Source organism: Podarcis vaucheri (genome assembly GCF_965113315.1).
Source record: "Podarcis vaucheri genome assembly, chromosome: 9".
Taxonomy (NCBI): Eukaryota; Metazoa; Chordata; class Lepidosauria; order Squamata; family Lacertidae; genus Podarcis; species Podarcis vaucheri.
The window spans coordinates 43,040,412-43,054,541 of NC_138767.1; the positions used below are offsets into that span (position 1 = coordinate 43,040,412).

The following is a 14,130-nucleotide window of genomic DNA, read 5'->3' on the forward strand; positions in this document are numbered from 1 at the left end:
TGCAATCTGCCAATCTTACTGAAATAATTCCACTTTATTCCAATAGCTTTTCACAAACTGGCCTTAGAAATGGCTGAGTACTAAGCATGCAACCAATTCCTCTGTTTCAGATCCAACACAATCAGCAATCAAAGCGTAAAGCATTTTGGAAGATCCCTTCTCGGTGGCTATTGTGCCTCATATATGCCTGACCTGGTGTTGCATGGAATCAGTAACGATGAGCAGCTCAAGCAGTGCCTATCGGCTGAGTTGAGTCATGCAGTGAATGTAAGTCTGGGCATACTTCTGAGCCTCTTTCTGAGGCCCAGTGTTGGCAGTAGGAAATGTAAAAGTGGGATAGTTGGAGGTGGATCAGTTCTGGCAGTATGCCAAAGTGAAAATGGAAAGTGTGGGGCAGCACCCTAATCTATATTTTCCTTCTATTAATGTAATTCTGATTTAAATTTTGGACCTCACTGTTGCAAGATGCATTAATGATCACTCACGTAAGTGGCCTTTAAAAGGGTTAGACCAATTCTACAAATGGCTACTATTCATTGCAACTAAAATAGAACCTGTCTCTCTAGAGGCAGGGTACAAACAGGGGAAGGTTGTAATCATTGTGGCCTGCTTCTAGAAGTGCACAGCTGACCTCTGATTGGAAACAAATTCTGGATTTAGATATACCTTAGTTTGCTACCTGCCGGACCCCTCGTGGAGGAGACACACAAAGAAAGGGTGATCTCAGGATCCGGGTAGGTTCAGATAGAGAGAGGCAGTCCTTGAGGTATTGCTGTGCTGGGTTGTTCAGTGTGGATCTTGTCACACAGAATCCCTTTAATATCATTGACAGTTAAGCATAGAAAGTTGCATTATACCAAGTCAAGATTAGTTATCCATCAAGCCTGGTACTTCTCTACCCTACCTAGCAGTGGCTCATTAGAGGTCTCTGCCATCACCTACCTGAACTTTTTTTAAACTGGAAATGCCAAGTACTGTACACAAAACCTTCAGAGTGCAAGGCAGTCAATCTACCAATCGGTTATGCGCCCAAAATGCATAGTACATCTTCCACATTGTGCCTGTTTGCCTTGAACAAAAACTGTGTACATACTCTGATGTCCATTCTGAGCTTTTGCATACATGGGACCACCTATTTATTTAAATGGAGGGAGTCCTGTCCATATGTGACCTAATCCCTGCCCTAATCATGTGGACATGATTGCTAGAATAAGACACTTTTATTGTCTGAAAGGGCTATTGCGTCAATTTTTTTTAAAAAAACCCCAAAACTTTTTTCAGTTAATTCAGTATTTGACAATAGAGGTTTACATATATCACTTGATCAGTGCCATCCAAATGTATTATTCCAGTAGGCCACAAACGTATTCTATTAAGAAGAACAAATGCTGCTAGCCGTTTGTCATTAGAGATTGCAGCAAACTATGCTGAATGTAAACTTTCAATTTGTAAGTTGAATATATGCATGACATATATATATATATATATATATATATATATATATATATATATATATATGCTTTCGTAGATTTTCACGGGTACAGGAATGCAGGTTTTGGTGTCTTCGGGTGTCTTCCCGTGTAAGAGTCGGGGTGTCTGTGCGACGTTTCGACGAGGTCTCACTCGTCACTTGAAGATGACGAGTGAGACCTCGTCGAAACGTCGCACAGACACCCCGACTCTTACACGGGAAGACACCCGAAGACACCAAAACCTCCATATATATATATATATATATATATATATATATATATATATATATATATACACACACACACACACACACATATATATATATATATATGCAGGTTTTGGTGTCTTCGGGTGTCTTCCCGTGTAAGAGTCGGGGTGTCTGGGCGACGTTTCGACGAGGTCTCACTCGTCATCTTCAGGCTGGTGTTTTCGGCTTCTTGTTACTGGAACAGAGCAGAATCTGGTGTTTGAGTTCCTATAAATACTGATATCCCTCAAGTAATTAAGGAACAAAAGAAGAAAAGGCACACTAATCTAGGAACTTCCTCTCTGCCTAGAACGTTAGAGGCTATACACCACACCCCTCAACAGTATTTATAGGAACTCAAACACCAGATTCTGCTCTGTTCCAGTAACAAGAAGCCGAAAACACCAGCCTGAAGATGACGAGTGAGACCTCGTCGAAACGTCGCCCAGACACCCCGACTCTTACACGGGAAGACACCCGAAGACACCAAAACCTGCATTCCTATACCCGTGAAAATCTACGAAAGCAAATATATATATATATATATATATATATATATATATATATATATAGTAGACAGCAGTTTCAAACTGTTCCATTTACTTTCTTTTTCCTTTCTACAGCATCCAGTACTAGATGAGCCCATAGCAGAAGCTGTTTGCATTATTGCAGATACAGATAAATGGACAGTACAGGTGGCCACAAGCCAAAGAAAGATAACCGACAGCATGAAGTTGGGCAAGGATGTCCTGGTCTCCAGCCAAGTGTCGTCTTTATTACAATCCATTTTACAGCTTTACAAACTTAACCTTCCTGCTGACTTTGTAAGTCCGCGTTTACAAATGATTGCCTGCAGAAGGAATTGATTAACAGGGAAAGTGCGATGTGCAGCCAGTTTTTACATTCCATAGACCACTACACTGACTTCTTTCAGACCTTGAAGGAAGACTGCATAGTGGAAATAGCACCCCACCCCCCAGCATAACTGAATAGTCTAGGAATTCTCCTCTTTGATAGAGAATTAACTACAGCTCTTTAGGAACCTTTCTTCTTTGCTGCAGACTTGTTTCTGTCCGCTGGCAGGCCATGTTTGCATCCTTTATTCCCTGTGATCTGAGGGCCCAAAGCAAAGGTGATTTGCTTACATTCTGTATTTGTACCTCCCATCAGACTAAAGTGGGGATGATGCTGAGCCCCACATACCATTCATGGCACTCCTGATTATTAGCGATGCAACACCCCCATTCTTAGGGGCAACTATAGCAGGTGCCCTATGGCAGGTCCAGACTGGCTAGACACCATCAGCCTAATCATAGAGGTGCTGAACTAGGCAGAACTTGGGTCTGGCCCCAGGAAGGATCAGTTCACGTTTGATGCAATTGTGTGTGGCATGGCTTTGCCCTCTTATTCCATTGGATTGGATCACTGTGGGCTTTCATGTCTTTTTACAGTGCATTATGCATCTCGAGGATCGGCTACAGGAAATGTACCTCAAAAGCACGATGCTGTCTAAATATTTGCGAGGCCAAACGAGAGTCCATGTGAAAGAACTTGGAGTGGTATTGGGGTGAGTGTTGATGCTGGAGTTCCTTTTTGAAGTTTTTTTTTTCCCCACCCGCACCATGCACTGAATATTCAGGATACTACTGTTTATTCCATTGTCACATTTTCTGTGAAAGACATGCCAAAGTGTGAAATGCAGCTTGTGTGTGTTCCACTGAGCCATCTGGAAATAGAACCGAGCTGTTAAATGTAGGAAAATAGAATTATTTTCTTGTCCTTCCTTCACATTCTGAACAAAATGGAAGTAATAGAAAAGCGTCGGCAGCACAGGCAGGCACCTCTTGGGCCACCTCACCCAGAATGCCTCACCCTGAAGAAGGACCCCTTTTTTCAGGCAGAGGGACAGCAAGTGCTGTTTCTGCTGCATTAACAGTCGCATCAGTACATTTAAAAAGTAAATGGAGGAGGACAAGGAGGAGGGGCAATGGTAGAAAGTCTTATTTTGGTCAGCACCATGTTTTGCATAAGCACTGTAGATGAAAGTTCTGTTCAAGTCAATTTAGTGGTCTGTGTGGAATGGGTTAGGAAAGAATTCAGTAACCTATGTCTTGGTATTTTGGCTACAGGGAGATGGGACGGGATGTCTCCTATGAAACATGCTGTGAGATGATGGCATGGCTGTAATCTTAACTGGATAATATATTCTTGACTTCAAGCCATGGAACCTTCCTTTCTGAACAGCTCAAAAATAAAAGAATAAAAGGGTGGGGGGAGAATCTTTAGCATTGCTCTAAGTGCATTCCTGAGATGGGGGGGATATTTAAACCCACCTTCTGAGGGTTACTAAAAACTGTCAGATGAGAAGTGACTCATTCAGGTATTCTTGGAGATCCTACTGTTCTGCACCTAGCTGTGCAAAAGACCTGGGATATAGGTTGTCACTTAGTGGCCATGGGCTGGAGCATTCCATGCAAATTAGAATGCTGTGTGATATTCAGAGTTGTCCCTTCTCAACCTTGCAACCTTTTTAACGTGTGATATTTTATTGTATTTTTGGTTTTTATGGAAGCCGCCCAGAGTGGCTGGGGAGGCCCAGCCAGATGGGCGGGGTATAAATAATAAAATAATAATAATAATAATAATAATAATAATAATTTATTATTATTATTCCCCTTCTATTTGCCAGGAGGTGATGGGACCAGTGGCCATGATCTTTGTTTAGTCTATAGAGTAGGGAAGTGCTGAACTTTCCCATCTCTCTGTTACTGTACCTGAATCAGAGACATTCACCAAATGGCCTTCCTAAAAGCATGCTGAATAATAGAATCAGACCATTTAACCTTGTTTCGGGGCCTTTTTGCAAGTTTGTGTTGCTAGAGCGCTGGGTCTTGTTACCGGGCCATCTATCACTACAACCTCCGCTTTTGCTATGTAATCTATATCTGCTCTCACGAGACCCTCCCTAATCCATACAGTTGCTTGGCTGTGCATAAGCATCGATTTTCCCTGCCCCCAACCTTGTCTTTGTTTAGATTCATTTTGCTCCTTCGCCAAAGTCATTCAAGAAAAGTCTGAGCGACTTTTGGGAAAACAGTATTTTCTCCTCTTGCTGGTAGGGTGCTTCCTGAGACTATCATGCGCTACTTGGCTCATCAGCTTGGAAATGGAAATGTGATGCGGGGCAGTGTAGAATTAACTTTTTTAATGACACTTTGATAATTTTTAAACTAAAGACAAAATACAAAAATAAAAATAATCAAGCGTACTGATACAATAGGCTTTTGGACCAGTTGAAGTTCCCAAGTCATCTTCAAGGGCAGCCCCTGCTTGTTGAGTAAGTGAGTATAGGACTGTGGCCTTGGTTTCTCAAATATGACCATTCACCAGCATGTCTTTTCTGTCCCTCTTCCTACCCTGACCATATTGAAACTGGTCTGGAAGCTGCAGCATGCTGCAAACAGGTGGTTGAGTGGAGCACCTTGATGTGCACATATTACACCTCTGCTGATCAATCAACCACCATGTAAAGCCCTAAACAATTTGGTACCAGGTTACCTGCAAGCCCACCTTGTGGCTTAGGGCCCTCATATCTACGGGACCACCTCTCCTGGTATGCCCCGCAGAGGACCTTAAGGTCCATGAATAACCATAGTTTAGAGGTCCTGGGCCCTAAGGAAGTCAGACTATCCTCCACCAGGGCCAGGGCCTTTTCGGTGATGACTCCAACCTGGTGGAATGCTCTGTCCCATGAGACTACGGCCCTTCAGGATTGAACCTCCTTCTGTCGGGCCTGGAAGACAGAGCTATTCTGCCTGGCCTTTAACTTCAATTCAGCCTGATCTTTTATTTCCCTTCTCTTCTCTTCCCTCCCCCTCCCCTTTTATGAAGATCACCCACTCTGAGACCCCATAGCTAATTCTCCCCTGGCCTCCTCACTGGTCCAAGTAGGACCAATTCAGCCAGCTAGCCCTGGGGAGATTATCTAATTGATTTTTGATTTTTGAATTTATTGCTATTCATGTTTTTATACTGTATTTTAAATTTGTTGTTAGCTGCCCTGAGCCTGGTTTTTGAACTGGGAAGGGCGGGGTATAAATAAAAATTTCTTATTTTATTATTATTACCTGTCCCTCTATAGACTTTTAAATTCACTTGATCACCTGGAGAAATTTTGCTACAGAATAACACAGGGTAAAACAGGCATGTTTCTTCATTGCATTGTGGATGCTCTTTCCTTTGCGATTTGTGAAGCAACACCAGTTGCCACAGACATCTTAGAGACATCCTTTTGCCCAGGCTTTCCATGACCTATAAAACTGGACCCTGTTATTACTGTCTTTATCTGCTTTTATGTTGCATCTCTGGTTTTTATGTTGTATTTTAGCATCTCGTTAGAGATTTCTAAATATTAAGTGGTTCAGAAATGCTTTTAATTAGATACTTCAATTCTCTGCTATAATTTACATATTGAAAAACATCCCTTTTTTAATTTCTAGGATTGAATCCAACGATTTGCCGCTGTTGGCTGCTATAGCGAGTACTCATTCTCCGTATGTTGCTCAGATACTCCTCTAAGCTGAAATCTTGAAGTCACAGCTCCCTAGCAGAGTAAAGCAGATGGGATGCGTGTGTGCAGAAGAGAGCAAACATGAAGAGATGGGGGAACAGAGGACCACAGGTGACAGTTCATTCTGTCACTTTTCCTCTTCTGCATTTTGGACGCTTACCAGCGGAATTTCAGTTTACATAATATAAAAGACATTCAGGGTTTTTATACTGCTTTTGGAGTAAGCTAATCAAGAATGCATCCTTGTATTTTAATGGACAAAAGAATTAAACACTATTGGAGGATTCCCTACTTATACATAGTTCTCAGCCAAACAAAAAAAACAACAACTCTTAAGTATGGTTTCCTTACTATTGTTGTCTTGTTCTGATTTCCCACCCACCCAAATGGGGAGCAGTAAGCAAATCTGTATGCACAGAAGCATTCCTGTGTTTGGATGGACAAGGTGATGAATTGGAAGAAGTATGCATGCCCATTCTCTTTTGTTAGCTCATCAAACCTCCATGGAACAAGAAGTTGGAAGTCAGCTACCACAATCTTGTTATGTGGCTGATTGGCTTCTAAAATGGACAAAGCAGCACGAGTATTGTTTTTGGTTGTTCTTGGCGGAGACGGAAGTTTTGGATCCTGCATCACAGCTAGATGAAAATGGGAGAAAGTAGTAGTAATCTCCACTGCAAACTTACCTTATTGCAAATGCCACATCTTGAATTTCCAGTTTTCTGGTCTTACAGGTTGAGTATCCTAACATATGTACAACCAGCTCAAAAAAGTTCATGTTTGAACCTTAAGAACCGATATGATAATGGGCATAGGTTTGTATCCATCCTAGTCCTGCTTGGATTAGAAACACTGAAATGAATGAACCTGAGTTCATTTCACTGAGTCTACTTTGTGTAGGACTAGCATTAAAAGCACCCATTAGCATCAACTCTGGATAGCTTGTTTTAAAACATAAACTCTTATCTGTTGCCCCGAGAATAAGAGATCTCTCTTCAGCACACTGCAGACGCAGGATCAACTTCTTTAAGTGGACGGATGAAACATGCAGAAGAAATCTCAGAGAGGATATCGCGAGGGGAAGGTGGTCATGGTAACAGTGACAGCAATTCATTATGATAATTCTCAAGTGTCTGAAGCGATCCCACAGAACGTTTTGCACTAGCCTCTTGGTGCCTTCCTCTCTTGTATGTCTTAATTCTAAAAGAGAAATGTATGTGGTTTTAAATGGGAAGTTAGTAACATGAGCTCTCTTTCAATTTTCTATGTTGCTATACAACTGTACACATATGACCGTATTCGTCTTGGTTTCAAACCCTATACCTAGGGCTTTCTTAGAAGGTTCAGTATAAATCTTGTGACTTCATTTTAACTTCCAAGTTCTGCAGGTGACTGTGTGAAATTAGAGTAAGAAAGCAAAAACTACTTACAATTTTTTTGAAAGACTCCCGGTTGGCACATTGTGCAATCTCCCATGTTGGACTGAAAGTGCTAAATGGAAGTAGAAAGAAGTTTTGTCATATTTGGCAACTGACCCAAGCAGTGTTGGCAATTGGATGCAATGTTTGTCCAAATACCGATTTAATAATTTTCTTTTTCTGGGGCTTGTCAGATTTTCCATTTTGTCTCATTGCTTATTCATCCTTGCCAATACTTTCATGACAACACTTAATCATACGGTCATTCCTGTTTTAGAAGCTAGTAGTTATCCATAGCAGCATTATTCTGTTCCCTGCCTTTCTTTCTATTGCAAATTAGCTCAAAAAATCAATTTTCCTCTGAAACCTTCCCTTCCAAATGAATGAAGCCCAGTTTTGGACAGAGAAGACCACAAAGGCAAGGGTTAAAGATACCCTTCTTGTACTTAAATTATGGTCAAGGTATCAAATTAATTAGCAACCCTTGCTTTTATCTCAGAATAAAATCATAATATACTTTTTTCCCCTATAAAAGAACCATGCAGATCTTTAACAATTGTATCCTTTTAGAAAAAGTAGCTTCATTCTATATTTAAGAAAAAAATAATGTGTTTTATCCTTCCGTTTTTTTAAAAAAAAACTACCTCAGTTGACAGAATTAAGCTGCCAGTAGGGGGCAACTTAAAAGTTGTACATGTCATGAATTTTCTGAAAGATTGTGCTGTAGCATTTGAGAGGGCAAAAACTGCACTGGTGATGCACTGCAATGGCTACCCTTTTATCATAAGCATGCTTTAGTTCTGGTATTTTTAATAGTTTTTAAAGTAATGTGAATGTACCTGAGAAACACTGAAAGTGGCAATGAGAAAGGAATCTTGTCTGAAATCTTCAAGATTCCAGAACTTTTTATTTTTCATGCTGTATTAATAGTATTCTGCTGTCCTCCCCTCCAAACATGTCTACTTCTTTGTTTCCTAAGCAGGAGCAAACTTCTTCTGATTCATATGGACCATATTTTAAGTGTAGCAAGCTTATATAATAAAGCATGTTACCTGGAACAGATGAAGTAACATATACCGTACTAGGAGAAAGGTGTGTGTGTGTATTGCTGCAAGTATGTGTTCAGAGAGAGAAAAGCAAATAGTGTTTGGGGGTTTTTTATTGACTGGATTCTAATGTCAAACTGTGGAAACTTCTTAATTTGGGCTGTAAATGTACAGTATCATTTGTCATTTTCTTTGTGGCATTGGTGCAATAAATTGTAGAAAACCACTTCATTAGTGGATTGCATAAATCTCTCTTTGACAATATTGTCTTTACTGAGACACATATTCAAAACCAAAAGAAACAGTTCAAAATATTATAATCAGGAGTTCATAGACTCAGATGTTTAGCAAAGTTTTGCAGAGGGGTCTTCACACTTTACTAATGTCTAACAAATGGGAGTACAGTGGTACCTTGGGTTACATACGCTTCAGGTTACATATGCTTCAGGTTACACACTCCGCTAACCCAGAAATAGTGCTTCAGGTTAAGAACTTTGCTTCAGGATAAGAACAGAAATCAGGCTCTGGCGGTGCGGCGGCAGCAGGAGGCCCCATTGGCTAAAGTGGTGCTTCAGGATAAGAACAGTTTCAGGTTAAGAACGAACCTCCGGAACGAATTAAGTACTTAACCCAAGGTACCACTGTACTCTGTCTAACAAAATATTTCCTGAACGTTCTGTAAACCTGAATCATGCAAAGGAAGTTAGTATTTATTAAGAAATATATCATTGGCCAAGGCTTTTCTACATGTTCCTACTAGCTCTTAAGTTTCCTGGCATGCACATTGAATCTTCTCAAGGGCCAGAAGTCAGAATAGTACTTGAGGATCTAGTTGAAGGGATAAGCTCTGATCAGCAAAGGACTGGGATGCATGTCATGCTCAGAAAAACCACAGGGTACAGCCTTTTCCCAGGCCACACCACTTCAAACTGCAGCTGGATCAAGTATTTTGAATATTGGCCCTCTGAAATATCTCTGTCCTGCCTGTGAAAAATTTTGCATGGAAAAAAGTGTTTGGTGAGGACATGGGAGAGGGCCTTCTCAATAGTTGCTCCCAGACTTCAGAGTCCATTTCCAGAAAGGCTAGACTGGCTTCCCTCCTCACTGTCTTTCCACCAGCTGCTGAAGACTCTCTTATTCTAGCAGACTTGGGGGAACTGGCTGCTTCTAAAGAAAGGGCTTTTTAATAGTGTTGCACTGTTTTTGCTATCTGCATTTTAATAAATATTTTAAAATCATTTTAATTCTGTTATAGTTTAATTGCTTTTTAAGTTTTCTTTTATATGTTTTTCGCTATCTGTGTTTTACTTGTGTTTCAGTTTTTGTGAGCCACCTCAAGTCCTGGTTCTGGGGGAAAGGTGGATTATTATTAATATTATTAGAATTTATCTACCACCCAATATCCGCAGGTCTCAGGGTGGTTCACAGGATAAAATCAGAATATAAAACCACAAAATACATAATCAAAATAACAACAACTCAGTAATACAAATTATCACATAGCCTTCTCATTGCTTTGTTATTCTTCTATGTGGAATGCTATTTTTTGTGTTTGTGTGTGTCACATTTAAATCCCTACCTCCAAAGTTTAAGTGGTACAGTCTAGAAAGTGTTGTACCATATAGTTTCTAAACGTGCCCAGCTCTCAAACATTTTAATCTGAAAAAATCATGGTGTTCACAAAGGTATCCAGGTGCATAACTACATGTGGCCTTCTTACTAAATTGTTTGTATTTTTCTTGGGGCAAACATTCTGCCACATCTTCTGTCGGTCACCATCTGTTTCATGACTTATTCTGAGAATGCAGTTTAATAAAACCTTTCAAGAGAACTCTCTGTGATCACCCACAGCAGCATGTACTATGGACATTTGCCAAGTGAGCGTTGTTATTTTTCTTTAAAGCAAAATTCAAAAACAAAATTATGGTGGTTAGATAATACAGTGGTTTAAACATTAAAATCCTCTAGGCTTTGATGAGTACCATTTAAAAATAAATAAATCTAATTTATGCAGTGACCCCTTACTTGCTTTTCAAACACGGGGTTATTTTAAACGGAGCAAGAGACAATCAAAATAGAAATATCCTGATTGTCAGTCTTAGTTCACATAAAAGCAACTTCTTGCAAGAATTACAGTTTAAACTCAGAAATTCAAATAAATAAATAAAAGAGGTGTTGAGTGGGATCAGGTTTTTAGCTATTAATGCATGTTTGCTTTTATCCATGAAAGAAGATTGACTGAGTGGAACTAAAATATGCAAAATGGAACGGTTGTGTGTGTTGGGGGGGGGGGCTGATGGCTGATTGGATTGGCAAGCATGCAAAGTACAAAGCATTGACCTACTTCTAGTACCACGCAAAATTAGCTTAATTACCACATGTTGGTAATCTGCATGCTGGCAAACTACCCTGTAAAACATGTCAAGTCATAGGCACTTGTCTCTCTTGCTGAGTCTCAGGACTGAGGAAGTGGTCTTATAAGAGCTAGCTGAAGGTAATGAATTGCATATAGCCAGGAATTCATCAAGGTCAAGACAGTACAAGGAAGCTTAGGAGAGACTGCCTGTCAAGTCTTTAAAAATAAATGTAATCTCAGCTAAATTGGATTTCTTGTATTCAGTGTTACAACAATCTGCCAAAAGTCCTTTAGACGGGGGGAGTCCTCTATGCTGACGCTAACAAGAAGTTCCTGTACCAAGAATAAACAGGCAGTCCTGTAATGTAGTAACTAATTTAAGCAGGATGCATTTAAATGTGACACTTGCGGGATATCTTTGGGGAGAAGAAAAGGCTAAGGAATAAATGCTACACAAATCTGGAGTCCCTAAGACTGTTGAATGGCGCCTTGTATTCCTCCTTGCGGCAGCTGCTGCAGCCAAGCTGATGCCAAACATATTGCTCTACCTTTCTTTGGATAGTGAGGGGGTCTTGTTGTCTGGGCAGCCCAGCACCTCCATACACGCTGCCCAGGCTTGTGCCCTGGGGAGATCACTTTGGTGCTGCTAATACAGTGGTTTGGCTTCACCCCTGGAGGCTCACTCCATTGTCTCTTGAGACAAGAAGAATGCCAACAACAACAATAGTGGAGTCCTATGCATATTTACTCAGGAGTAAGTCTGGTTGATTTCAGATCTTGTGGAGATGCATCCCTTGACTTCCATCTGATTATTTTTAATTGCTGAATGGTTTTAGGCATTTGTGCTACTTGTAGAACTCCCTATATGATAAGAGAAGAAACCTGTAACCAACCCTACCGCCATCTGATGAGGTGATGTTTCTGATCCATCCAAGGCCATCATAGGAGGATGATAGTTTGGGTTGTCTGCCCAACCCAAATATTGTGGATCAGGGGCAGGATACAAACTACAATTCAGAAAAACATGATGTCAGCACGCAAGAAAGAACATGCTAGAAACCTTTTGACATGGTACAATGCTGCTGGGTAGAAAATATAGTTAAATAAAAATATAGATACTGAAACTGCATGGTACAATGTTGACATCTGGGTCAAGGGAGGGTGGTTTTATTCCTTAATGCCTCTTTTAACCTTTGCCCTGTCAAGTTTGCCTCACCTTTTAAAAATGAATTCCAATTCTCACCACACAAACTGAGCACTGTCGGGGGACAGAAATCTCACCAATTCAAACCACTGCCTAGTGTAATTTGTTTTCCTTTTAGATGCCATTAACAGCAGTTCTGCCTGGTAGCAATGGGCTTGGGGTGATAAAAACCTTCCCACCCTCCATTTCGAAGCCGTGGAAAGCCAGCACATCAGATCATGTCACAGATGAGTGGAAAGAGGCCAGAAGTGTGTGAGAATGTCTCCGAAACATTTGGCATCTTATACCAAGTTAAAGCTGAAGGTTTACATCTTCTGTCCCAAACAGGCCTCTTGCCATCCCTGACCCTAATGAGAAATAATAGTGTTCAAGAATATTCCCTGAGAGAATTAGTTTTAGCTTACATATATGCCTTCAAAGAAGGCTCTGGGTACTGTAAAAGGTTTGGAGTGTCCTCGGGTCACGTTCTTAAAACCCCATAATAAAGAACAAAAGCACTAATTCTGCCTTTTCGGAATAGTCCCGCTAGCTAACAAACTGGTCTAATGGCATAATGGCACTCTCTTTTAGCCACTTCATGAAGTAAATTCAGTGGAAATGTTCCTCTAGGCCTGTGCGATGTTTATATTGTATTTGTGCTATGGGATGCAATGGCATGGCGTTAGGGCTATGGAGCAATATACTTCTTGTCCATTACGTCTATTGATACAAGATCTCCAGCTATTAAAAGACCTCTGTGCCTATTCCAGGGATGGCCTGCTGACTGACTTGAGGGACTGGAACTGCCCTCCCGCAGGGGCCAAAGCACAGCAGTGGCCCTACCAAATTTCAATCAAAGCATGTGGTAAATTTTGATCGCACTCTTTATTATTAAGGAAGGTAATACTGATAGCATGGAAGGTGCCCACAACTGATATCCTCTGTTCCAGGCAGTTCTGCTCATTATCAGTATGCGCATCCTGCACTTTACAATGTGCCAAGAAAAAATGAACATTTGCAACGTGTAGACATTTATGTAAATTAAGGAGGTTTTCGTCTATTTCTGGCATTCAGTTTCTGCTGTACTTCACTCCTTTATTTCTTAAGAAATTTTAACGACTTCACTCACTTTCAGGGGTACATTTCCAGTTTTAAGGATTAGAAGCATGCCTTTATTGATTCTCAGGTGCTGAAACCTTTGCCTGGGCCTGAAATGACTCCATGCATTCTCTCCTACTGTTAAGTCAGGAACTGTCTCCTAGAATACCTCTTTGAGCTGACTGCTCTTCCTTCTTAAAAACCCCTCCTCAAAACTCACCTTTTCCAATAAGTCTTTGGTGCAAGCCCTTATAATACTTGGACTTGAAGGTGTGACAGATTATTTCACAAACAGAATTGTAGATTTATGACTGTAAATAGGTATATTAGTTACGTATTATGAAGTCGTACATTTGCTGATATAAAAGTCCTCATGAAGAAATGTAAAAACTCCCCCTGGTTAAAAGCTATTACAGCCTAACATTTTCATCACCGTTGAACTATGGTTATTATTTGGAATGAATTGTAATCCACACTAGAAAAAAATAGGTGTTGAATGGGGTAATAAAAGCTATTTAAACCAAGGATGGAGGAGTAACCATTTCATCTAGTTATTTGGGTTGTCTTTGTTTTTATTACGTATTTCATCTTTTTATATTTTTATTTTATGTTGTGAACCACCCTGAGACCTATGGTAATACAGTAGGGCAGTATACAAATTTAATAAACAGGAACAACAATAAATAATCCTTTGGATGGAATGTGAATACTGAGCAATGAGGGGTTCTGTCCTCCCCTA

General features: G+C 40.4%; 1 protein-coding gene and 1 long non-coding RNA gene across 5 annotated transcripts in view; one reads left to right on the forward strand and one right to left on the reverse strand.

Moving 5' to 3' along the window:
* Window positions 1-9,002, forward strand: part of FNIP2 (folliculin interacting protein 2) — a 43,696-nt gene extending 34,694 nt beyond the window's left edge. For all 4 annotated transcript variants that reach the window (XM_082237193.1, XM_082237194.1, XM_082237191.1 and 1 more), the window contains 4 exons: window positions 111-267; window positions 2,344-2,544; window positions 3,172-3,287; window positions 6,220-9,002. In XM_082237193.1, coding sequence (XP_082093319.1) covers window positions 111-267; window positions 2,344-2,544; window positions 3,172-3,287; window positions 6,220-6,298 — 553 coding nt within the window. In that variant the 3' untranslated portion in view covers window positions 6,299-9,002. The remainder of the gene's footprint in view (window positions 1-110; window positions 268-2,343; window positions 2,545-3,171; window positions 3,288-6,219) is intronic.
* On the reverse strand, window positions 7,292-12,132 carry LOC309540441. Its single transcript, XR_014223276.1, has 2 exons — window positions 12,009-12,132; window positions 7,292-7,781 (listed from the first exon to the last, which is right to left on the reverse strand). It is a non-coding gene; the product is annotated as an uncharacterized lncRNA (long non-coding RNA).
* Between the last annotated feature and the right edge of the window lie 1,998 nt (window positions 12,133-14,130).